The sequence below is a fragment of the Ailuropoda melanoleuca genome, chromosome 2, assembly GCF_002007445.2.
Source record: "Ailuropoda melanoleuca isolate Jingjing chromosome 2, ASM200744v2, whole genome shotgun sequence".
NCBI classification, from domain to species: domain Eukaryota; kingdom Metazoa; phylum Chordata; class Mammalia; order Carnivora; family Ursidae; genus Ailuropoda; species Ailuropoda melanoleuca.
Window position 1 is genome coordinate 21,042,462 of NC_048219.1, and position 24,508 is coordinate 21,066,969.

General features: G+C 48.8%; 1 protein-coding gene and 1 pseudogene across 2 annotated transcripts; one reads left to right on the forward strand and one right to left on the reverse strand.

Moving 5' to 3' along the window:
* Nucleotides 1-144: 144 nt before the first annotated feature.
* On the forward strand, nt 145-19,254 carry KIF2C (kinesin family member 2C). Of its 2 annotated transcripts, XM_002926316.4 has the most exons (21): nt 146-348; nt 1,210-1,304; nt 3,857-3,958; nt 4,117-4,165; nt 6,306-6,428; nt 8,152-8,274; nt 8,828-8,928; nt 9,579-9,674; nt 10,119-10,173; nt 10,256-10,418; nt 12,242-12,332; nt 12,571-12,634; nt 12,712-12,803; nt 13,581-13,723; nt 14,706-14,910; nt 15,027-15,137; nt 16,207-16,274; nt 16,585-16,690; nt 16,786-16,899; nt 18,390-18,513; nt 18,609-19,254. In XM_002926316.4, exons 1-21 carry the CDS (start codon nt 285-287, stop codon nt 18,689-18,691), a joined length of 2,172 nt encoding a protein of 723 aa, XP_002926362.2. In that variant the 5' UTR covers nt 146-284; the 3' UTR covers nt 18,692-19,254. The 2 variants fall into 2 exon arrangements, with proteins under 2 accessions (XP_034507136.1, XP_002926362.2); XM_034651245.1 differs by lacking the exon at nt 8,152-8,274 and having other exon boundaries at nt 145-348.
* Nucleotides 19,255-22,508: 3,254 nt separating this feature from the next.
* Nucleotides 22,509-22,901, reverse strand: LOC109490715 (annotated as a pseudogene).
* Between the last annotated feature and the right edge of the window lie 1,607 nt (nt 22,902-24,508).

Genomic DNA, 24,508 nt, shown 5'->3' on the forward strand with positions numbered 1-24,508 from the left:
AAGTGGAGCTTCCCAGGCTCCCAGAAGGCCCAGCGCTCGGGGGTGTGGCCACGCGGGTGGGCGGTCCTAGGCGCCGGAAAACCGACCCGAGACTACATATCCCAATAGGCAGTGGAGGGCGCGGCGGACTGGCGGAAACGAGGCCGGTGGCAGCGTGATGACGTTTGAAAGACGCTGGCGCGCGGGATTTAAACTGCGGCGGTTTGCGCGGCGTTAAGTCTGGATAGGATTAGTGGAGCTGTGGGGGTTTTTTGCATTTCGTATTTCTCTTCCCGGCAACTGCCATGGACTCGTCGCTTCAGGCCCGCCTGTTTCCCGGTCTCACGATCAAGATCCAACGCAGTAATGGTGAGGGGCGGGGTCGCGAGGTCAAGGGGACCCGTGGGCTGAGAGACGGCTGAAATTACTGCTCCCTCCCCAAACAGCAGGGCCAAGAGACTGTTGGGGATTCCCCCGCCTCCACCTGGTCTGGGTGTCTGCACTGGCTCTGGTCTTTTCTACCTAGGTCCAGGGGCCTCCTCTGGCGGTGGGTCCTTTCCCTGTCCTCGGAAATGGGCGGGGCTCCTCCACGTCAGTGGACCTCCTAGGGAAGTTAGGGTTGCTAGATTCACTTCGCCTCCAGAGTTCTCCCCTGAAAATGCCTTGCTTTTGTAGAGACCTCAGCTTCCTGACCCCTTTACTCTTCTCTGAATATTGCGCACTTGCAGGATGTCAGGCACTGGGATTCAGGGTTCATCAGGCAGAAAAGATCCTCGCTCTCCAGGAGCGTGCAATTCTGTCCTCTTTTTTTGGTTAGGTAGCTACCGCGTCTCTGGCAGGTCGAATACCCTGTCATTAGGAGAATGGTCAGACATAACCGTCAGGAGTGAGGTAGGGAAACCTGAGGGCACCAGAGCCTCAGTACGTGTTGAGGAACAGTACTTAAGGACTAGAGTGACTTCTCTGCCCAGACAAACCTTCACCTCACTGTAGGCTCTCTTCTGAGTGGGAGCTGATCCTTATCCCCTGCAGCTCAGTTTTAAGACCTGTTGCCTACCTACCTCAGGGCGGGATAGTCTAAAGGCAAGGTGCCAGGAGGTTTATTCGTCTTCTAGTGTTAAAAGGAAAGAAATAGGCAGCAGTCCCTTCCTTCAGGTCAACGCCACATTAGAGTCTCTGTGCGATCCTAAAAGTGAAAAAGATGGGTAAACTGGACTTTTCATACCGTAGGCATAATCCACAGTGCCAGCGTAAGGACTGTGAACTTGGAGAAATCCTGCGTTTCAGTGGAATGGACAGAAGGAGATGCCACAAAGGGCAAAGAGGTAAGTTCTATGATAATGCCTCTACCACATTTAACACCTTCCTCCCTAAAAGATTTGTGTGAAGGGGCGCCTGGCTGTCTCAGCCAGTAGAGCGTGCAACTCTTGATATCAGGGTCCTGAGTTCGAGCCCCTTGTTGGGCAGAGAGATTATTTTAAAAAAACAAAAAGATGTGTGTGGAAATGGAACTTGTGAGAGCCCTGTTTCTGAGGCTGCCTTGTCCTCCCTAATCTTAAACATGGTCCTCCGTGGATACGTTAGGGTTTTATTTAGCCAGGCCTGGTCTAAATTGAAACAATCAACAGTTTCTGGTGTGTTTGTAGAGGACAAACTGCACAGAATCCTAAAACCTTGCTTGTGTACCCTAGCTTCTGAGCGCAAACTACCAATGACATCAGTTTGGGGAGCAAAACTGATAACCCATGAGGAGACAAAAGTATTTCTAAAGCACCAAATAACGGAAGGCAACTTGTGATAAACGGCACAGATGAATAGTGCCAGAGCAGCTCAGAGGTGCTAGCTCACTGAGGATGAGCTTGACTGGTGGGGGTGGGACGGAAAGGCTCAGCAGCAACAGTGAGATGGCCCTCGTAGAGACTAGTGAAGAAGCTTGCTCCAGGCAGTGGAAGGCTCGGGGTGCTGGACAATTGGAAAAAGGGGACCAGAAGGTCTTCATCTCTGGCACTAAGATGTTTAAGGTTTATTCTGTGGGTGCTGGGGAGCCTCGGAAAGATTTTGAGAAGAGGAGAAATGTGACTAAGGCATTTAAGCTTTAGAGGCATTGTGGTGTGGTAAGAAGTTCACTGGGCTAGAAGTATGAAAACCTGGAATCTAGTCTGGCTCTGCCACTATTTTGTTTTCTCAGGCATGTTTCCAACTTTCTTAGAAGTTCAGTTTCCTCACCAAAAAGCAAGGATGATAATATCTACCTCATAAGGTTGTTGTGAGGGTTTATTCAACAGATTCTTTTGTACTGGTTCCAAAATGCCAGATGGGACACTGAGGTGAATAAGACAGACCTGGACCTTCTTTCATGGAGCATAATGCGATAACACATGAAAAGGACTTGCCTAGCATAGTCCTTTTGGTAGGTATGCAGTTATTTAGGTAGTAGATTTGAGAAATAAAAGGATTGAATACACTATCTGCTCTTGAGTCAAGAGGTTCCTAAAATTCTTTTCAACCAGCTATTAATACCTCCTTGTGATTTTTGTTAGCTTGTTTTCGTTGTTTAGAAATACAGCTCGTGTTGGGCTTCACTCCAGCTCAGGTTTGCCTTTGGAATAAGGTCTAAACATCTTACTGAGGCATGCAAAGCCTTTTCAGGATCTGACCCCAGTCAGCCTTTTTCTTTGTACTAGTCACTCTTCTTCCAAAGTATGCTGGGCCAGGGACAGATGGGTCCGGTCCCCACCCTGTGACCATGTCTGGTGCCTTGCTGCCTTCACACTGTCGCTCTTACTCCTTCCTCCTGGGTTGTGCACCCTGAATCATCAGTGTGAGAGTTAGTTAATGTCACAAGTACTGTTTGATCATTGGTCTCCTATGTCGTTTGTTTTCTGTGGTTTAAGTGTCAGAAACAGGGGGAGTGTGTAGTAAGGGTCTGTAGCTATCCAAGAAATGGGGACAAAAGTGTGGTTACCAAAGTACTTGCCAGCTTTTGCATTTGGTGATTCTCTCCTTGTCCTGGGCTGCCCTCGTTTCTAGTCCTCTGCGCATACGACTTCTCCATTAGAATATGAGCTAACTGAAGGCAAGGGCAATCTGTCTTCATTCATCTTTGAATACTTCCCCACTACTGCCTTATCGGTGCCTACTGTTTGAATAAGCTAGTTAATAAGTGCAGTTTGCATGTGTAGGAGGTAAAGCTTTCACCCTGGTCTCTCCGAGCTGCTGATAACCAAGTTGGTGCTGTGTTATAAACCGCCGCGAACTGTGCGATGAAGTTTCAGTTGTTCCTAGAGGGTTGCAGGACTCTGGTGATGTAAACCTAGAATTGTGACCTCATTATAGGCATGTGCAGGAAGTAGGGAAGGCATGAGCAGGAAGCCGTGACTGGGGAAGAAGTTTCTGGGCCCAGTAGAAAATGTAGGAAGACTTAGGGTTAGGTCGCAGCTCTCGGGAACTTGTGCCCGCCCATAAGATCCGGAAGGGCCCTCCATTTTGACTATCTCCGGGACAGTTAGAACTTGTTTGCTCCTCCGTGTCAGCCAGCAAGAGGTGCTCAGGGGACTGTGCCCAGCAGGACCCCACGGCCCGGCAGAACAGTAGGGAAGCCAAGTGGCCTAGATCTACTGTGGACTACCTGTTTGCCTGTCTGCCCTCCTCTTTACCTCGTTCTCATCACTGACATCTACCATTGGCTTGGCAATCAGGAACCAATATCCATCTAGATGGTAAACCGTGAATAAGGACTATTTGTTTATAGTTATTGGTACTTGGTGGATCTTAAAGTTGGTAAATTCTGAATCTAGGGGTAGCCTTGGTTGCGGAGATACAATTGGATTGAAGAAGCTATGCTGTTCCGCTGAAACTTTTTACTTGCTCTTTGCAGATTGATTTTGATGATGTGGCCGCAATAAACCCAGAACTTTTACAACTTCTTCCCTTACACCCAAAGGACAATCTGCCCCTGCAGGAGAATGTAACGGTCCAGGTAGGTGCTTGTCATGTGCCCCAGATGATCTGGTTGGCTTGTTAGCTTTTGCTGATTTTCTGGGACTGCCTAGGACTTCAGCATAACACATGGACCTAAGATAGGTCCTTGAACATTGACAGGAACCATATATTGTGATGGTTTGTTCTGTTTTTCAGAAACAAAAACGCAGATCAGTCAACTCCAAAATTCCTGCTCCGAAGGAAGGTAAATGGATTTCTCTTGGCTTATCGTCATGGCGTTTGTGCCTGGAATGACGTTCCTGGGGCACAGGAAGTTGTGGCATAGACTCATTGCTCCACTTTAGCAGGTGGCTCTATGTGGGCTGAGTCCTGCACTGTCTTCCAAGCATCTTAGTGAGGAAGAATCCAACCTACAGGGAGGGAGAAATAGGGAGATTTTAGTCAAAGAGTACAAAGTTTCAGGAGAAACTTCACTTATGGGAAATAAGTTCTGGAGATCTAATGTAAAAAATCTGGTCTGTGGTTAACAACACTGTATTGTATCCTTAAAATTTTACTGTGAGGGTAGATCTTATATTAACACCAAAACAAAAATAAACGAAATACAAAACAAAGGGAGCAGGAACAAACCTAGGAAGTGACGGGTAAGTTTATGGCATTGATTATTATAATAATAGTTTCATGGGTGTTTACTTTATGTCCAGACACAACGAGTTGAATAAATATCTACAGCTTTTTGTATTTCAATCATACCTCAAAAAAGTGTTTAAGAAAAAAAAAAGTATCCAACCCTTAGGCCAACCTCCCAAGGACCTGATGCATTTGGGAAATTTGCCAATTGGCCTAGAAGCCTTTCCTGTAGCCTCTGGAGCAATAATCAGCCACTGGTGGGCTTGTTTTCTTTTGTCACGGAAACAGTGTGCCTCGGAGTGAGGTGGTGAGCAGGCCGAGAGGAAAGCTAGGTCTGGGCTGTTTAGAAGTACAGTCGATGGTGCTGTGGAGATCTGCGGGTAGGGTGGGGTGGGGAAAATAATAGCATTGCCTTGAAGTCTAGGAGACAGTTGTGCTTTCTCCGGAGAAGCAGTCCACTTACACCAACTCTGACTACAATAGTCTGTAGCTTTAGGGGTGGGGTGGCGTTAGGTGCAAACTGCCCAAGAAATCCAGCTTATGACTCAGAGCCAGCTATCCCTCGCAGCCTTCGTGGCCTGTCCCAGCCAGGGGTGATCACGGTCCTGACGTGGTCCAACTACTGCAGGGGCCCAGAAACTGCTTGCCTGGAGCTTCAGGTTGGGGGGATCCCAGGTGGAAGGTGGTGCAATTGCAAGCTTGGGCTGGGCCTGAGTGGTGGGGTGCTGGCCTTCTTGCTAGCTGTACCGTAAGGACATGCAAGAGAAATGGGAATGGTCTTACTGTCCTCAGAGGACATTGCCACAGCCCAATGAAAAACAAATCCTAATACGGGTGCATGCTATTCAGCAGTGGAAATGAAACACAAGCTGACAAATCTTTTGGGAAATAGGAAAATGATAATAATCTATGCTCTTAATGTAAGACATGGATTATACAGAGCCATCAGATCAGCCTAGACTTAGGAGATCAGAAATTCAGTACAAGTTGTTGTTTGCCTGCGTTATGCCATGTGTTCTATTTCCAAGTTTCTGACTTACAGAGGGAAACTGTATAAATGGGTAGAAGGTAACAAGAATTCAGATATAACTCAGTTGTTTCTCTCAGTTAAGCATTCTTCTAAGATTCCAGAAAGTCAGTGTCGCTGACCCTGCTGATGTAGTGATCTGATGATATGGCCTGGGCCTGGCTTCATAAGGCATCCTGGAGCAGTGGGGAAAAGCCCAGAGTTTGGAATCTGATAGTCTTGAGTTCACATCCGGGCTCCAACACTTACTAATTGAGTGACAATGGACAAGTCGCTTAATTTCTCTGAGCCTTCATGCCCCCCTTCCATCAGATGGGAATACTGATATTTACCTTACAGTGTTGTTTTGAAATAAGGGAAGATTGTATGGTGGTAGGTGTTACTGTGGTTAAGGTTTAATAATGTTTTTTTTTCAGAGACTAGGTCTGTTTTTTCAGAAAGGATTTCAGATTGGCTGTAGGTCCCTCCATTTATTCAGGACAGGTGCTCTTATGGGAGACGTCCTTGCTCTTGAGAGCTCTCAGATGGGCAGAACAAACAGATTAGTTTGGAGGTCACTAGCACTTGGCCTTTCTAATTTTTCCTTTTTTGGGGGTGGAAGGAATGGGAAGTTGGTGGTCTGGACCAGTCTCACCTTATACAGGATCTTGGAGGATTGCCTCCTAGTGGTCCCCATTGGCCCTCCTGCTCTCGCTGCACTGACGGGCCACTGCCCTTGGTTCTTCAGGTCTCCGCGGCCGCTCCACTCGAATGTCTACTGTCTCAGAGGTTCGCATTACCACTCAGGAGAATGACATGGAGGTAGAGCTACCAGCGTCTACAAATTCCCGCAAGCAGTTTTCAGCTCCCAGTGAGTAATGAGTCTGTTTTTCCTGTTCGCGGTTCTGGAACAGCTCCTCACACATTGCCCTGTCCCTGTTCTGGAATATCCTGAGAATCCTACACTCCCCTGGCTTCAGTTCTATTCGGTCCTCACGCACTGCTCCCTTATTTGGAAATCATTTAATTTTACTCTTTTAATTTCATTGAAACATAATATATACACAGAAAAGCAGATATATCATTGAGTATACAGTTCACAAACTGAACAACACACTCATGTAACTAACACCCAGATCAAACAGAGTATTAATAGCATCCCAACAGTCCCCCTCAAGCTTCCTGCCAGTTCCTTAGCCCCTAAGGGTACCTATAATCTTGACTTCTGATAGCGTAAAGTACTTTTTCCCTTTTTGGACTTTGTATAAATAAAATTTAAAAAATATTTTTAGGGCCATCTGGGTGGCCCAGTTGGTTAGGCACCTGCCTTTGACTCAGGTCATAACCACAGTGTCCTGGGATTGAGTCCCATGTAGGGCTCTCTGTTCAGTGGGAGTTTGCTTTTCCCTCTGCCCCTGCCCCTGCTCATGCTCGCTCTCTCTCTCAAATACATAAAATCTTAAAACAAACAAACAAAAAAACTAACAATATTTTTAGTTGTGAACTTTTATTAGATAAAGCAGGTACAGATTTTGTAAGATATACAATCATTACATCTTACGTGTATCAAATTCAGCTCTAATAAAACGAAGGTAAACAAAAGGGTCACAACCAGATATGCAAAGTAATGAGTTATCATGGCATGTACCTTTCTGGGTTGAATCAGTTATGTTTAGTTGTTGCTCAGGTTACTGTTTTTGGTGTTTTTTTTTTTTTTTTTTTAAGATTTTTTTTTTTTTTGTGTCAGAGAGAGAGGAGAGGCAGGAAGAGGGAGAAGCAGGCTCCCTGCTGAGCAAGGAGCCTGATGCCAGACTTGATGCCAGGACCCTGGGATCATGACCTGAGCCGAAGGCAGATGCTTAACCCACTGAGAGACCCAGGTGTCTCGCTCAGTTTCCTGTTATTCCTGGCTTTTCAGTCTGTTCCTGTTAGCCATCCAGGCTCCAAGGCTTTGGAGAAGTCAGAAAGGCCTGGTTTTTCTTCCAAATGAGTAGAAAGCCCTGGCCTGAGAACCCACGTTTGGGTCAAGCCTAAAGTCTTCAGGCCTTTAGAGGCTTTTCCTTCGTGATGAAGTCCATACCGAGCTATTTACATATCCTTTAAGACATATATATGTATACACATATTTTTTTTAACTTAAAGATTTATTTATTTTTTAAAGATGTATTTACTTATTTTAGAGAAAGAGAGAGAGCGGCGGGGTGGGGGGCAGAAGGAGAGGGAGAGAGAGAATGTAAAGCGGAACCCCCTGAAGCGCAGCTCGCTCTCACCACCCTGGTACCGCAACCTGAGCCGAGATCAAGAGTTGGACAGTCATGCGACTGAGCCACCCAGGTGCCCCTTAAAGATTTTATTTTTAAGTAATCTCTACACCCAACACTGGGCTCAGACTTACAACCCTGAGATCAAGAGTTGACGGAGCCAGCCAGGCGTCCCACCCTCCAAGATTTTTGATCCCAGGAGCCAACCCCTGCAGAGAGACTGACTGGGTTCAGGGTGTGGGCTGAGGTGAAGGGAAAAGCCCAAGCCCTGCTCACACTGTGGGAGCCCGAGCTCTTGCTGAGCCAGCTGTCGATTGCACTCCTCCCCCACAGCTGGCCCCCCTAGGTCCTCCTGCCCGGCAGTGGCTGAAATACCATTGACGATGGTCAGCGAGGAGGTGGAAGAGCAAGTCCATTCCATCCGAGGCAGCTCTTCTGCAAACCCTGTGAACTCAGGTAGATACCCCGAGCTGTCTGCTGTCCTGCTCCTGGTGTAGGACAGGTTGTTCCATCATGTCCCAAACCCAGCCTGCTTTGGCACCTGAGTTCAAACCATGTTTGTCACACGGAGGCATGTTTTACTGTGGCTATGGCATCAGTCTTTCACAAGAGGTGACCCTGTGTCCACTAGTTGACAGGGGCCCTCTGATGTAGTTGAGATGTTGTCACAGCTTAAGTCTTGGCCAACACCTGAAGAATAACCCAGAATGACCATCAAGATCAATCAGGGATGGTATCCCCTCTTCTGATTGTTGAGAAAATGCCACAGAGGCGCCGAGAGAGCTTGGGTTAGGCCTAGAGTGCTTGTGTAAGTCTTTACTTCGCAGGCTTGGCCTTCCCAACAGTCACACCTGCTGCTGCCTCTCCTTGCGATACGGTCATTTAAGAGCAAGGGTCTAGGGAAGGCCTAGTCCTGGGAAAAGCCCAGGACTCAGTACAGCAGCTGAAGAGGAGGCTGGCTGGCCTAGACAGGTAACAGTGGGCTTCTTCCCCACCCCCTCCCCCACAGTTCGGAGGAAATCATGTATTGTGAAGGAAATGGAAAAAATGAAGAACAAGCGAGAAGAGAAGAGGGCCCAGAACTCCGAAATGAGAATAAAGCGGGCACAGGTACTTTTCTTAGGTCAAGGGCTTTTGGACAGATGTCCTTAACTGCACCGTCACCAGCAAAGAGATACAGTTGGGCCCCAGCATTTCTGAGGCTCCAGTTCTGGTATCTAGGAAATTTAACTGGTTTCTCATTAGGATTCAGAGAACAAGTAAGTCAGATATTTTTTTTTAAGCCTTCGGGTGAGGAATATTTCATGCTGATCAATAGGCACACCCATCACAGTGCGGTGGCAACGAGGCTGCTGGGCAGTGCTGCCTGCCCCCCCCCCCCCCCCAGTTGTGTGTATGGGGGTGGTGGCAGTGCTGCGATGAAGTTCCCGTTTGGAGCACTTCCCCTCGATTGGGTTCATTGCTCTCGGGAATCACAACGTGCTGGTCTACTAAAAAGGGGACAGTGGCTCTGGCCCTAGTTCCTAGAGGGGTTTGGTGCATGCCTAGGCACCCCCATGCCAATTTCTGTTCTCAGGGCTTTGTTCCTGAGTTCTCAGCCTCAAGTCAGGGTGGGAGGAAGTAAGACTGGGGGGGTCTTTGTCCCTGAAGGGCTGTGTGCATATAAAGAGCTGTCGTGCTGCTGCTTAGCACTGAGCCCTGAGCGCATTTACATTTCCGCGTGTCAGCAGCCCGTCCTTTTTCGCCCTTGTCCCAAACAGGAGTACGACAACAGCTTTCCAAACTGGGAATTTGCCCGGATGATTAAAGAATTTCGGACTACTTTGGAATGTCATCCGCTTACTGTGACTGATCCTGTAAGTAAACCCAAAGGGTTTCTACGTCTCCCTCCTGAGTAGGTGTACAATTGAGAGACAAATTTCCCCAAGGAGAGTGAGAGCCTGCGGGAAACTCCACTCACCCTTGAGGTATTTTCAGTACCCTTTGGTGGGTTGGAGCTCGTAAGGCTGGATGGGAGAGTCTGATCTCCAAAACTCCCACCTCCTCGCTTGCATAGGTTGGCTAGATCCTTGCTAATAATATTGAAAGTAGCATTGAAACCTGTCGGCAGCAGAGTGAGAAAACTGGGAAGGAAATTTGGAGCTGCCTGCTGTGCTCTAGAGTAACTAACAGCAGCGGCAGGGTCCTCGTGTCAGGTCTTGGCCCCTGACTGGTCCAGACACGGGACTGGAAGAGGAGGGGTTCTTTCAATATTGCTCTGACCTCTCACTGGTTGGTTGTCTTCTCTGACCCTCTTGAAGATCGAAGAGCACAGGATATGTGTCTGTGTGAGGAAGCGCCCGCTAAATAAACAAGGTAAGCCCTGATCAGTCAGAAGGCTCTGGACTGCCATCCTCCGTGTCCAGGAATCATCCTCTGAAATACTCTCCTTCTGCAGAATTGGCCAAGAAAGAAATTGATGTGATTTCCGTTCCCAGCAAGTGTCTCCTCTTGGTCCACGAACCCAAGTTAAAAGTGGACTTAACAAAGTATCTGGAGAACCAAGCCTTCTGCTTTGACTTTGCATTTGATGAGACAGTTTCAAATGAAGTTGTCTACAGGTTAGCCTCTTGCCTCTTTTTTTCCCCTTCCCCAGCCTTCCTCTTTTCCACACGGGACATTGTGGTACACTACTCACAGCCACACTGAACTCCGAGGCCCTTCCTGGCCTCATATTTTCTTTGGATCAGCCATCACAGAGCTGGCTCTGGCTCTGACTCTGACTCCGACTGCGACTCCCGGGCACCAGGAAGGCCCAGCTTGGGCTTTTCACATCCCATTTTGCATCTTTAGCACCCCATCCTTGAATCACTCATAAGTGAGGTATTACCCGTTGCACTCTGTGGAGGCTGGTCTGGGCCGGCTGTAGGGGTTCTTCCGGTGTCTTATGCAGCCATCATGTTACCCACTGAGCTTAGCAGACTCTGCAAACACTAGGACTGCTCTGTCTAATTAATACAGCACCTACTAGCCTCATATGGTTTTTAGTTTTTGTTTGTTTAGATTTTTATTTTTAAGTAATCTCTACACCCAAGGTGGGGCTTGACCTCACAACCCCGAGATCAAGAGTCACATGTTCCATTGACTGAGCCCGCCAGGCACTCCATCATGTAGCTATTTAAATAAAAAATAGGGGCGCCTGGGTGGCACAGCAGTTAAGCGTCTGCCTTCGGCTCGGCGTGATCCCGGCGTTATGGGATCGAGCCCCACATCAGGCTTCTCCGCTATGAGCCTGCTTCTTCCTCTCCCACTCCCCCTGCTTGTGTTCCTTCTCTCGCTAGCTGTCTCTATCTCTGTCAAATAAATAAATAAAATCTTTAAAAATAAATAATAAAATTAAGACTTCTGGGTTTGTTTTTTTTTTTGGCTTAAACCCATGACCCTGAGATCAAGAGTCTCCTGCTCTACCAACTGAGCCAGCCAAGCGTCCCAGAATTCAATTCTTTAGTCAAATTAGCCACATTTTAAGTGTTTAATAGCCACATGTGGCCGCCGCTATTGTAGAGACCATTTCTATCATCACAGAAAGTGCTTTTTTTTTTTTTTTTTTTTTTTAANTTTTTTTTAAGATTTATGTATTTATTTTAAGGAAAGAGAGAAAGAGCACACACGGGCAAAGGGAGAGAATCTTTCAAGCTGACTCCATGCTGAGCACAGAGCCCAACGTAGGGCTCGATCTCCTGACCCTGAGATCATGATCTGAGCTGAAACCAAGAGTCAGATGCTTAACCGACTGAGCCACCCAGGCGCTCTATCACAGAAAGTTCTATTATCAGGACTGATCCAGACCAGAGGATGACGAACTACAGCCCATGGACCAAATTTGGCTCACAATCCCTTTTTATAAAAAAGGGCTCTCAAACTAAGAATGAATGTTCTATGGTTTTAAAGGATCATTTTTTGGAAAAAATGTGACAGCAGGGCGCCTGGCTGGCTCAGTCGGTAGAGCACGCAACTCGATCTCAGGGTTGTAAGTTCACCCCCCACCGGGTATAGAGGTTACCTAAGGATAAAATCTTAAAAAAAAGCAACAGAGACCTAATTGGCCCACAATGCCTAAAATATTTTAAGTTCCTGCTTTAGAGGGTTTCCTCTGATCTTTGTAGTGTTTCTTATGCTGGCGGTCAGCTACTAAGCTCACGGTTTCACCTTGGGTCTCCAGGGTCAGAGTGAGGGCTGGTGGCTCAGAGTGAAGGCCGCCAGCCTACTCTTGGCAGGTCAGTCCAGCCCTCCCCAGTTGGCTGGGAGAATTTCAGATTTATAAGTGGGACCACTTTGCAGGAGAGGCGTGTGAGTGCTTGGAAGGAGGAATTGAAGACCCCAGGAGTTCTGCAGTGGAAGAGCAACAGGAGAGATATATACTCTTTCCTATCCTTTCTCTTAGGTTCACAGCAAGGCCACTGGTCCAGACCATCTTTGAAGGGGGAAAAGCAACCTGTTTTGCATATGGCCAGACGGGAAGTGGCAAGACACATGTGAGTATTCAGGCCTGCCAGGGAGCAGACCTGCCCATGGTGTCACACTGGGTCCCTGAGAAGGAAGCAGGTAAGCTTCTTGCAGAAAGTGCTGTTGGTCCAGACGCCCCATCAGCAGATGCCTGGGCTGGTGCAGCATCTCAGCTTTGGTGCCATGGCCCGCTGAGGTGATGGAGCCAGTAGCGCTCTGGCCTAGGCCCACGGCCCTTTAACAGTCTTCCACCCCTTCCCTTTGCAGACCATGGGCGGAGACCTCTCTGGGAAAGCCCAGAATGCATCCAAAGGGATCTATGCCATGGCCTGTAAGTATGTGTTCTGCCGCACTGGGGGTGGGCACAGAAAGCTGGGTTGCTTACTTAATCTAGGCTCTCTCCCATAGCCCGAGACGTCTTCCTCCTGAAGAATCAGCCCCGCTACCGGAACCTGGGCCTGGAAGTCTATGTGACATTCTTCGAGATCTATAATGGGAAGGTAGCTAGCCGGCAAGGAGCCCCTATTTATACTGTTGGGGCCCCTGAACTTCGTAAATCCTGGAGGTTGGCTAGAAATTGTAGAAACCAAACAACCTGTGGGCCATCAAGCCTTTGATGGGCTGCTCTGCCCTGACACGTGTTGAAAGTTTCATCTGATGGTGAGATGGGGCCCAAGTTCAGCAAGTAGGGCAGGAACACTCCTCAGGGCTCCCTCTCACGTGGGAGTTTTGCCTTGTGTATGTCCTGTCCTCCCTTGACCCACCTCCTTCCTACTCTTCCCCTGATCGCATACGTTCATTCTCTGTTCATCTCTTTCACTGTCTCCTCCAGCCCTTATATTCTGTACTCTCTACCTCTATACTCGTGCTTTTGCGGAGTTGCCTTCCCCAGAGCAGGAGCTCAATGATAATACTAATAATAGCTAATGTGGATTACTGTTATGGGATCACGTGCTAAGCACATGTCTCAGCTCCTTCGATCACTATAATAACCTAGGAGGAAGTGGTACCGCCATCATTCTGCAGCTGAGGAATAAGCCTGGAGCCGTTAGGTGCCGACGGGGCCGGGCTCCCACAGCTGGCAAAGTGGCAGAGTCATAGCAAACTGAGGCAGCCCGACTCCGCTTTCAAGGGTACTGCCCTCCACCCAGCTTAGCTTCTCTCTGCCGTCCCTGCTGCCAGCACTTATCTGAGCAGGGACAGGCCCTGAAAGTTGGGGTGTCGGGTGGGCTGCCCGGCACCTGATGGCCTTGGCCTTGTTCCCCTGCCTGGCACAGCTGTTCGACCTGCTCAACAAGAAAGCCAAGCTGCGTGTGCTGGAGGACGGCAAGCAGCAGGTGCAGGTGGTGGGGCTGCAGGAGCGCCTGGTTAGCTGTGCCGACGATGTCATCAAGATGATCGACGTGGGCAGTGCCTGCAGGTCAGAGTTCTGGGGAGGGGAAGGGGCACCCGAATGCCTGGTTCAGGTGACAGACCCTTGCTCTGAGCCCATTGCTGCTTCCACACGGTGCCGCTCTCTGCAGCTTGGTGACGGCTGTGAGGGCCCCTGCCGTAAGGACTCTCAACAGGGCAGATGACCCAGGGCCACAGGCTCTTCAGGAACGAGTCATAGTGTCTTAAATCTACCAAAGCAGACTTTTTTTTTTTAAGGTTTTATTTATTTATTTGACAGCACAAGCAGGGGGAGTGCCAGAGGGAGAGGGAGAAGCAGGCTCCCCGATGTAGGGCTCAATCCTAGAACCCGGGATCATGACCTGAGCTAAAGGCAGACGCTTAGCCACTGAGCCACTCAGGTGCCCCCACAAGGCAGACTTTATTTCTAGGCTCTTACCCCAAAGCATGCTTCCTGACTTCTCTAGGCTTTTCCTCATTCTTCTCTCCCTCTGTGGTAGGAGACAGGAGCTCTGGGTCTGTTCTAGGCTGGCAGTGATGGGGTCATAGCTCCTCCATAGAATTAGGGAAGTGCTCTGCTACCAGGCATGGTGCAGTGGGGTGGTGGGTGGCTTATGGAGGTCCAGGGAGCGGGCTGCCCTCCTCAGGGCCCTCAAGCTTTGACAAGTGGTTCATGACAGCCCCTCCTCCTCCCCATGTCCCTGCAGCACAGGCCGCTCCTCCTCCCCCATGTGCTGTCAGGCCCTCAGGTCTGGCCAAGGCCCTAGCACAGCATCTAGTACTTTCACTGCCAGGAAAACTTGCTGGGTCTGGAGCTGGAGGGACAGCTGCTGCCCTTGGATGACAAAACACAAGTCCAGGACAAGACGCAGGACTGCTCAGAGTCCTGACCTGTGCGCCTTGTACCGGAGGACTTAGTGCTGCGGAGTGGGGTGGCTTGAACTCTGGGGACCCACAGCGGCTGGTAACCTCAGAGGCTCATAGCCTTTCTTTGTTCTCCTTTGACACAGGACCTCTGGGCAGACATTTGCCAACTCCAACTCTTCCCGCTCCCATGCCTGCTTCCAGATTCTTCTTCGAGCCAAAGGGAGAGTGCATGGCAAGTTCTCTTTGGTGGATCTGGCAGGGAATGAGAGAGGCGCCGACACTTCCAGTGCTGATCGGCAGACCCGCATGGAGGGTGCCGAAATCAACAAGAGCCTCCTGGCTCTGAAGGTAGCAGGGCCTACCCAGAGGCGGTTGGCCTGGAGGGCTTCTGGTGGAGGGAGGGAGGGGGTGGCTGGCTCAAAAGGAAGGAAAGAACCTCAGTGGCTCCTGCCGCCGCCCCACAGGAGTGCATCAGGGCCCTGGGGCAGAACAAGGCTCACACCCCGTTTCGAGAGAGCAAGCTGACACAGGTGCTGAGGGACTCCTTTATCGGGGAGAACTCAAGGACCTGCATGGTGAGTAGGGTCACTTTGGAGGTGGTGTAGGAAGACACTGAGTGCTGTCTCAGCAGGCTTGGTGCTCCTGGCCACCTGGGTTTCCAGGCTTGATCTGGACTGGGCATCCCCCGCTGCCTTTTATTTATTCACTTATTTATTTTACAGATTTATTTATTTATTTGAGAGAGCGTATGTGCATGAGCAGGGAGAGGGTCACGGGGAGAGGGAGAGAGAGAATCCTCGAGCCGACTCCTTGCCAAGTGCGAAGCCCAACGTGGGGCCCAATCCCAGGACCCTGAGATCATGACTTGAGCCCAAATCAAGAGTCGGACTCTTAACTGACTGCACCACCCAGCCGCCTCCCCCCACCCCCGCCCATGGCCTTTTAGTACCAAGTTCCTCTGCCTATTCAAGAGAGAAGGAAAGGATTTGCTCCCTTGACTGTATGTCTGGGGAGCTCTTGGTTTGGGGATTGTCAGTGCTCCCTTACCTGGTGAAATGGGGCCCCAGAACTCAGAAGGAGGGCTATGGGAAAGCAGGAGAGGAAGCTTCTCATCTCCTCTATGGCTTCCCTCAGGTTCGTTGCTCCCAGCTTCACAAATAGGAAAGGGCTATGGCCTTAAATGATTATTGTCCCCTTCCTTATCTTATCTGTAAGCCCTGCTAGCTAGAATCTGCCCTCCTTCCCCTCCAAGGAATCTCCTCTTCCTGGCCTACTAGGGAAGGTGGGAATTTCTGACTAAGCTCTAAACCATCATGCCCGAGCCTGGGTCAATAGAAGGTTCTAGCAGGAGCCACCACTCCTTAAGATGTGACCTTGGTGAGCGGGTCAATAAAGTGATAAAGCAACAGGGGGGATAACCAGATATACCTTTAAAGGCAGGGAACCAATTTACAAGATGCCTTAATTTTCAGTGCCCATGGCGCAAATTGCCTGGCACGGGGTGGGTGCTTAATTAGCTCCCTGCTCCAGTATTGTATGGCTGTTAGCAGCTCAGACAGTTCCTGGCGGTCTCCAGCAGCAGGCAGTTTGGTGCCCTTGCCCTGTGATCCTCGACCCTTAACTGCCTGTTTCCCCCTTTTGCAGATTGCCATGATCTCTCCAGGCATAAGCTCCTGTGAATATACTTTAAACACACTAAGATATGCAGACAGGTACTGGTACCCATGGCCAGTGGGAGGGGGAGAGGGTGTAGGAGGGAGGAAAGGAAGAGGGAGGACACTCTGGAGTCTCAGTGCCTACTGTATATTCTTCTGTGACTGTGAATCTGAGACTTGGGAGTTCAGACATGATGCTAGATGGTCTGTCCCGGTCCCCTTCAGGTCTTGGTTGGAAGCCAGCCTGGGTCCTCCAGGCCAAAGTCAAAGCTGCTTCTCCCTTTGAGCCTCATGGTCTGAGTGATGCTGCAGTCTTGTGAGTGCCAGGGAGGCTCCTGTGGGCTCTGAGACCTTCTTCTTCCCTCAGGGTCAAGGAGCTGAGCCCCCACAGTGGGTCCAGTGGGGAGCAGCCAACTCAAATGGAAACGGAAGAGATGGAAGCCAGCTCTCATGGGTCCCTGATCACAGGCAATGTAAGGTGTAAGGTGGGGCCAGGCAGAACGGAAATGTGGCCTCCTGAGATGGGAACTAGACCATACTGTTGTACCTCTCCTTTTGGCCCCTTCAGTTCTCCAAGGAAGAGGAGGAACTATCTTCCCAGATGTCCAGCTTTAATGAAGCCATGTCTCAGATCAGGGAGTTGGAGGAAAGAGCCATGGAGGAGCTCAAGGAGATTATACAGGTGAGGAGCTGGCTCTGGCTAGGGAGGGATTGGCTCTCCATCCCAGCAGAGGCCCTCAGCAGTGCTCAGCACCATTCTTTGAACGTGACCTGGGCTTTGCTCCCACAGGTCTTCAGATAGGGATGGCAAGAGGCAGGCCTCTATCTAGCATTCCTTCGTTCTCCACCTATTCATCTAGCTGTTCTAAAACAACTCATTAACATACCCCCTTCTCCAGCCTGGCCCTGTGTGCACAGCCTTTCCCCTCCATCCTCCTAGCCAGAGCTAGTGGCTCTCCTCTGTGCTCCTGACTGAGGCTTTGGAGGGTGATTTATATGCAGAGACCTTGGCTCGTTTATTCAGCGAGTGTTTGGTGAGTACTTTCTATATGTCAACTGCTGTGCTGAAACCAAAGACCAACAACGGGAGGTATGGATAGTACGCCCTGAAATAAAACTGCATCAGTCCTGGCTCTTACAAGCTGATTTCCTTATGAAAGTCATTTATCATCACTAGGCCGGGCAAGGCAGGGGGGTTGCGTCTGAGGGTTAAGTGAGACGCTTTTCCAGCAGCGGCCAGCACGCAGGCAGCGTGGGGCAGGTGTGGTGCTGGTGCTGCCGTGACTCCTGCTGTGGGAGAGCAGCAGGAGGGGCGGCCGGAGAGAGCTCTCTGCCAGTGGGCGCTCAGGGTGCGGCACAGAAAGGAGCTTGGGCCGCTTGGAACTGAGGAGGGGCCATGAAGAGTAAGCATTTAAGCCTGTCCTCCCTCCCTGGAGTGCTCAGCGGTACAAACGTATGAAAGGCCGTGGTACTTTCGGGAGGAATGAGAGGTTCACTCTGGTCAAAGCAAAAGGAGCGAGCAGATGGTGGAGATGAAGGCTATGGCCACGTCAGCGGGGACCTGATGCTAGAGGACCTCTAGTTCACTCCCACAGCCTGGGCTTGGTCATGAGGACAGTGGATGCCTTTGAGGGGAGGAAAGTGGAGTGTGGTGGGATCAGATAACACGGTCTTATCAGAGCTTTAGGCGCAACATGGAGCCTGGTTTGGGAACATGGGAGAGCATGAGTAGAGGCACTGTGGAGTTAAGAGCGGTTAGGAGATTGTCAAGAGTTCAAGAGAGGTGTGGGTCCCTAGACGGAGTGTGGCCATGGCCACCATGGGATTGGAGTGAGGACATGAGACTCAGGTACCATTTAAGGGGCCAAATTGGTAGGATCCGGGGACAAGAAGGGTGAAAGAATAAAGGTGCTGCTCCCATTTCTGGTGTGGTATCAAGACAGATTGTGACATTCATTTGACCTGGGGAGAGGGACAAGTTCGAGGCAGGAAAGTGGATGAATTCAAGCTGATTTCTGCGGGAGGAGGTCAGGAGGCGGAGTGTGGGCTGTGGCTGAAGGAACGGGCATCTCGCACACGTCGTCTGCGTTGCAGATGGTAGGGGCACAGGAAGGATTTGCTAAGTTGGTTTGGTCATTTTTGTACTGATGAGGTTCCCCCGTGTCACCACAGCAAGGGCCAGGTTGGCTTGAACTCTCTGAGATGACTGAGCAGCCAGACTACGACCTGGAGACCTTCGTGAACAAGGCAGAGTCTGCCCTGGTCCAGCAAGCCAAGCACTTCTCAGCGCTGCGAGGTGGGTGTGGCTGGAGGATGGGGCCTCTGCCTTGAGGGAAAGGGGCCTTTGAGACCCCCGCTGACCCGCAGTGCACCACCACCCCTTCCTTCCAGATGTCATCAAGGCCTTGCGCCTGGCCATGCAGCTGGAAGAGCAGGCCAGCAAACAAATAAGCAACAAGAAACGGCCCCAGTGACGACTGCAAATAAAAGATCGTTTGGTTTCACACCCAGCCTCTTCCACTCTCCATCCCTCCCCAGCAAACTTTGGGCACCTGGCGGGTCTGGCCAGGGTCTGAGCTGGGACAGGTTTTGGTAAATGCTAAGTATGGGGGCAGCTGGGGAGGGGTCAGAGTGACATGGGACACTACTTTCCTTTTCCTCAGTCATACCCCTCAACGGAGCAAGAATGGGAAGAAAGAGGATGGGAAGGGTGTTGCCCTTCTCTCTAGGAGGGGAAGACTCTGGTGTAGAGTTTTCCCTTTGGTGGCCTTCAGCCTGTGTGGACCGGCTACGGGTTGGGGGGCTCCGTGGGGTTATCCTGGCTCTGGGGAGAGGGAAGGAGCCTTTAGTCCAGCTCTCTGCTGGCTCTGGCCTCCCTCCCATGCCCTTGGTTCAGGCAGTACATCTTGTACTTTAAAAAAAGTCTCTGGGATCTCCTCCTTCCTCGCTGGTTTTGAGGCCCAAGAGGATCCCTGCTGTTTTCTGTTTTATGTGTTTATACATTGTGTCTAACAATAAAGAAAGAGGGAAAAATCAATCTGTTGAGTGGTGTGTGGGAAGGGCCTGGGACAGGTCTGCACCTTCTCGGACTAAGGACACTTCTGCCGCTCTCCGTAGTGCTGATTCTGGACTCTCCCTAAGGAGGCCAGATCCACACCTGCGGTTTCAGTGACGCGGTAAAGCCTCAGCCCCTGCCGTGTTCAGTGCTTCCTAGGCCCCTGGTCCTCTCCTGGGCCAGGAGCTAGAAGCGGAAAGGAGATGGTGCTCTGTCGGTTACGGTCTGCTCAAGGTACTTTAAAGGATTCTGTGGCAACAGTGACAAGAAAGAAGGCATTTGGCTTGTTAGATGGGAAAGGATCTGATGAGCAATACCAGTTTGGTCTTGAAAAATTTGAAGTTTCTAGGTGGACTGAGAAACCAAGCATAGAGCATGGACAGTTTGGGAACTGGAGGATTCCAGATTCCTTGTCATGGAACATGAATTATCTAAATAGTAATATGCCACTAGAACATTTTTAGTGTAAGTGCCACACCACCAAATGTGTGTTCTAGAAAGGCCTCAGGAAGTGGGTGGGTAGCATGGGGCACATGGGCTACTGCAGAAACACTAAAGAGTTGGGTTGAACAGACCAGGTTCTGGCTCTCTCAGCCTCGATTACTTCATTTGTAAAACGGGCGCATTCTGTACCTCATTGTGAGTTGAGGGTGCCATTCCCTAACCCAACTGCACGGCCTGGCTTCAGAAATTCGGCTGAAGCAAGTTCACAGAGATGGCACTAGCTCTGAGGCCTTACAAGCTTCCGGATACCTAACTTTCCCCCTCATCTGTGAAATGAGGCCACAAAAACCCACCTCACACAACTGGAAAGATTACGTGAAGGCCTTACCGGACCTGACCCATCTTCTCACCTGGAATATGCGTCCCTAAGGGGACCAGCCAGTGGAATCGTTACAAGTCATCCCTTGCTCTGAACCCTTTAATAGCATCCCTTCACACAAAGGATAAATTCTGAGTACCCTACCGTGGCCTGGTCAGCTCCTTCCTCTGTTGGTCCAGTTGGAAAGCAGTTTGGGCAGGACAGTTTGGAGGTTAAAAGCCCAGCTTCTGAAGCCACACAGCCTGGTTCTGTGACTGCAGAACCTTTTGTGGGCTTCACATCTGTGTGCTGCGACATGGGGATAATACTGGTATAGAGGTGTTAGGAAAATTGAGTTGATACACAGTAGTAAGTACAATGTCACACTTTTAACAAATGCTATATAAGTGCCGGTTAGCTATTTTAAGCACATAAGGACAAAGATTTTGTTTAGTACTGTATCCACAATGTCTAGAACATATGGTGAGCATACAATATATATTTTTGAGTGAACGAACTAATTCCTACCACTCACTGTTCTCCAACTACACTGACCTTTATTTCTTGAATATGCCAGACCTTTTTCTTTTAATAACAGCTTTATTGAGATATAATTCACATACTATAAAATTCACCCTTTTAAAATTCACATATACGGGGGCACCTGGGTGGCTCAGTCAGTTAAGAGTCTGTCATGATCTCAGGGTCCTGGGATCGAGTCCTGCTCCGGGTTTCCTGCTTAGCGGGGAGTCTGCTTCTCCCTCTCCCTCTGCTTCTCCCCTTGCTCATGCTCTCTCTCTCTCACTCTCAAATAAAATTCACATACTATAAATTCATTGGTTTTGGTACACTCATTTAGTTGGGCAACCATCATCACTAATTCCAAAACATTTTCACCCAAAAAGAAACCCAACACCTGTTAGCAGTCACCCCCTAATCAACACTTCCCCCAGCCTCAGGCAACCACTAACCTACTTTCTCTATGGACTTGCTATTCTGGACATTTCATATAAATGGAATCATACAATATGTGGTCTTACTATCCGGCTTCTTTCACTTAGTGTTTTTTTTTATTTTTTTTTTTTTTAAGTAGGCTCGGCACCCAGCATGGAGTCCAATGGAGGGCTTGAACTCACAACCCTGAGATCAAGACCTGAGCCGAAACCAAGAGTTGGACGCTCAACCGAATGAGCCACCCAGGTACCCCAAAAATGGATGAATCTAAAAAACACACTAAGTGAGGGGCACCTGGGTGGCTCAGTCAGTTGAGCATCCAACTCTTGATTTCAGCTCTGGTCATGATCTCAGAGTTGTGCGATCGAACCCCATGTTGGGCTCCACGCTCAGTTGGGAGTCTGCCTGGGATTCTCTTCCTTCCCCTCTCCCCCTGCCCCTCCCCTGCTCATGTTCATGCACCCTCTCTCAAATCTTTAAAAAAAAAAAAAAAAAAGTCATCCATTTTGGGGTGCCTGGCTGGCTCAGTCAGTAGAGCATGTGACTCTTGATCTCAGGGTCCTGACTTTGAACCCCATGTTTGGTGTAGAGATTACTTGGAAAAATTAAATACTAAGATTTATCCATGTTGATCGAGTACTTCATTCCTTTTTATGGCCAAATACTCCATTCAATGATATACCACATTTTTTGTATCCATTAGTTGATGGACATTTGGGTTGCTTCCACTTTTTGTCGCCAGAAATAATGCTGCTCTGAACATTTGTGTACAAGTTTCTGTCCGGGCCTGTGTTTTCAATTTTCTTGGGTATATTCAAGTCCTTTGCCCATTTTTAAGTTGGGTTGTCCCTCATTGTTGACTTGTAAGAGTTCTTTATTCTGGACACTACACCTGTATCAAATATGTGATATGCAAATATTTGCCCTCATTCTGTGGGTTATCTTTTTACTTTCTTGCTAATATCCTTGAAAGCACAAAAGTTTTCCATTTTGATGAAGTCTAACTTATCTTTTTTCTTTTGTTCCTTGTGCTTCTGGTGTCATACCTAAGAATCCATTGCTATATCCAAGGCTGTGAAGATATATGTTTTCTTCAAAGAATTTTATGGTTTTAGCTCTTATATTTAGGTCATTGATCCAATTTGAGTTAATTATTGTAAGTGGTGTGAGGGGTCTGAATTCACTCTTTGGCTTGTGGCTATCCAGTTTTTCCAGCACCATTTGTTGAAAAGACTTGTTTTCCCATTGAATTGACTTGGCACTCTTGTTGAAAATCATTTGACCAGGGGTGCCTGGGTGGCTCAGTCGGTTAAGTGTCTGCCTTTGGCCCCTGCTCCGTGGGGAGCCTGCTTCTCCCTCTCCCTCTGCCATTCCCCCTGCTTGTGCTCCCCCTCTCTCTCAAATAAAGAAATCTTTTTAAAAAATCAATTGACCATATAGATGTATGGGCTGATTTCTGGATTTTTTTTGATACATTATTTTATTCAAATACCAGTCTGATCACAGATGGTCCAAGAACACTCAAATAATAAGCCAAATATAAACATGTTGAAGATTGATCTTCAAACATTATGTCAATGACGCCTCACTTATTTATGATCTCGCTGACATAAAATCATATGCACACCTCAGCGACCACCAAGCCATTCAACAGAGCTGTTTGAAGCTACCCATCTGAGCACTCTTGACTATTTTTTTCAAGCTCTGAAAAGCTGTAGTGATCTCAGCAGTAGTTGGAAGAACCAGCTCAACCTTGGCATAGTACCAAAATGCGGTCAATCTGCCCATTAGCCCACTGAGGCTTTGAGTAAGTCACAGCAGTTTTCACTAGCACCAGGGCCTTCTCTGCAAGGTTACAGACAAACTGGGCCATGGTTCCAGGATAGAAAGTTGATTTCTGGATTTTAAATGCTATTCCAGGGGCACCTGGGTGGCTTGGTTAAGCGTCTGCCTTTGGCTCAGGTCATGATCCAGGGTCCTGAGATTGAGCCCCGCACGGGGCTCCTCGCTCAGCAGAGAGTCTGCTTCTCCCTCTGCCCCTCCCCCTGCTCCTGCTCTCTCTCTCTCTCTCACTCTCACTCGCTAGTCTCTCAAATAAATAAATAAAATCTTTTTAAAAAATTAAAGCTGTACGAAGTTTTTTTTTTTTTCTTTCAGGTCTGTTTACCCCAGATCTCTGCCACCCTAGGGAAGGCATCTCACACCATCCTATCTCATTTGCCCCTTTGCCCCATGACAGCACAGTATTTCCTTCACAGCACTGATTACAATCTATTTATAATGTCTTCTCCAGTAAAGTTTATGCCGCAAGTAAGCCTTTCATCGTGAAAATTTTCCAGGGCCTCATACCAATTGTTCTTAACTTCTAGTGTTATTAGTCTCAGAGCTAAGTGACCTTCCCAGGTTTAAGGACTTCCTGGGTGAGGGGATGGTGGAAGGTTAAAGTTGAGGGAGACAAAGACGCTCGTGTGCAGGCACCCAAAACATGACAGCAGCATTAGAGGGAGTTACATTGAGTCAGGATCTAAAACCTTCTACACTGCTTGGTGAGAAGCAGAATTTGTAGGTAGGTTCAGTAAGAGAGCGGTAGTGAGTGTTACCATCTTACAGCATAAGATTCAAAGTCTGTGGTTTTTAGGACAGAGTAAGAATGGTCTGAAACTGGCCAGTACCTGTCTCCCATCCAGGGGAGTGTAGTCGCCCTCCACTTGAGAAGGCTGACAAGGAAGAAAACTCTGAGAGAACCAAGTTTCTGTTAGAAGGCTATGGAAAAGGAAACATTATGAAGGCAAAGGAAACATTTCCAGAAGAGGTTAAAGATACAGAGGATCTTTCTGATGAGTGACATAGGACATAGTGAGATATTAGGAAATGGAGAATGGTGCGAGATCAGTTTTAAAAAGACATTATAATAACCTATGTCAGTATTAGAATATGGGTGATAGATTTAATTTGGGAGGTGATTTTTTTAAGGTGACTAATGAAAATAGGGACAAAGGCATAGTGCAATTAATGCCAATGGTCTCAAAGCAAATGGAGTCATGGCCAGGCGAAGGCGTTGGAGGGAAGCAGGAGAAAAGATCTCTCCAGGATGACATGGAATTGGAGAGCTTCTATTTGACTTTCTGCTAAAGCCAGAGTAGAGACTTGGACGGCACGGTGTGAGACACAGCGAACTTAAGTCTGATTTCAAAAGCTACAGAGATGCTGCTAGAATACTGCCCCCAAGAGACACAGATGCATTTATAACTAGTCTACTACTCGAGAATATTAAGAAAACGACACGCTGATGTGATGCAACCTGGCTGACAGGGAGGAGCACTAGGCTAGATGGCTAAGGGAGCCAGACCGTGACGGGTGGGGATGGAAACGGCAGTCCTGTTCTCTTCCAAGCTTCACACTCATCTTTCCAACTACTTGCAATACAAAGAAGAGCCACCTATATGTCCCACAGGCAAGTCAAACTCATCCTAAGATTGA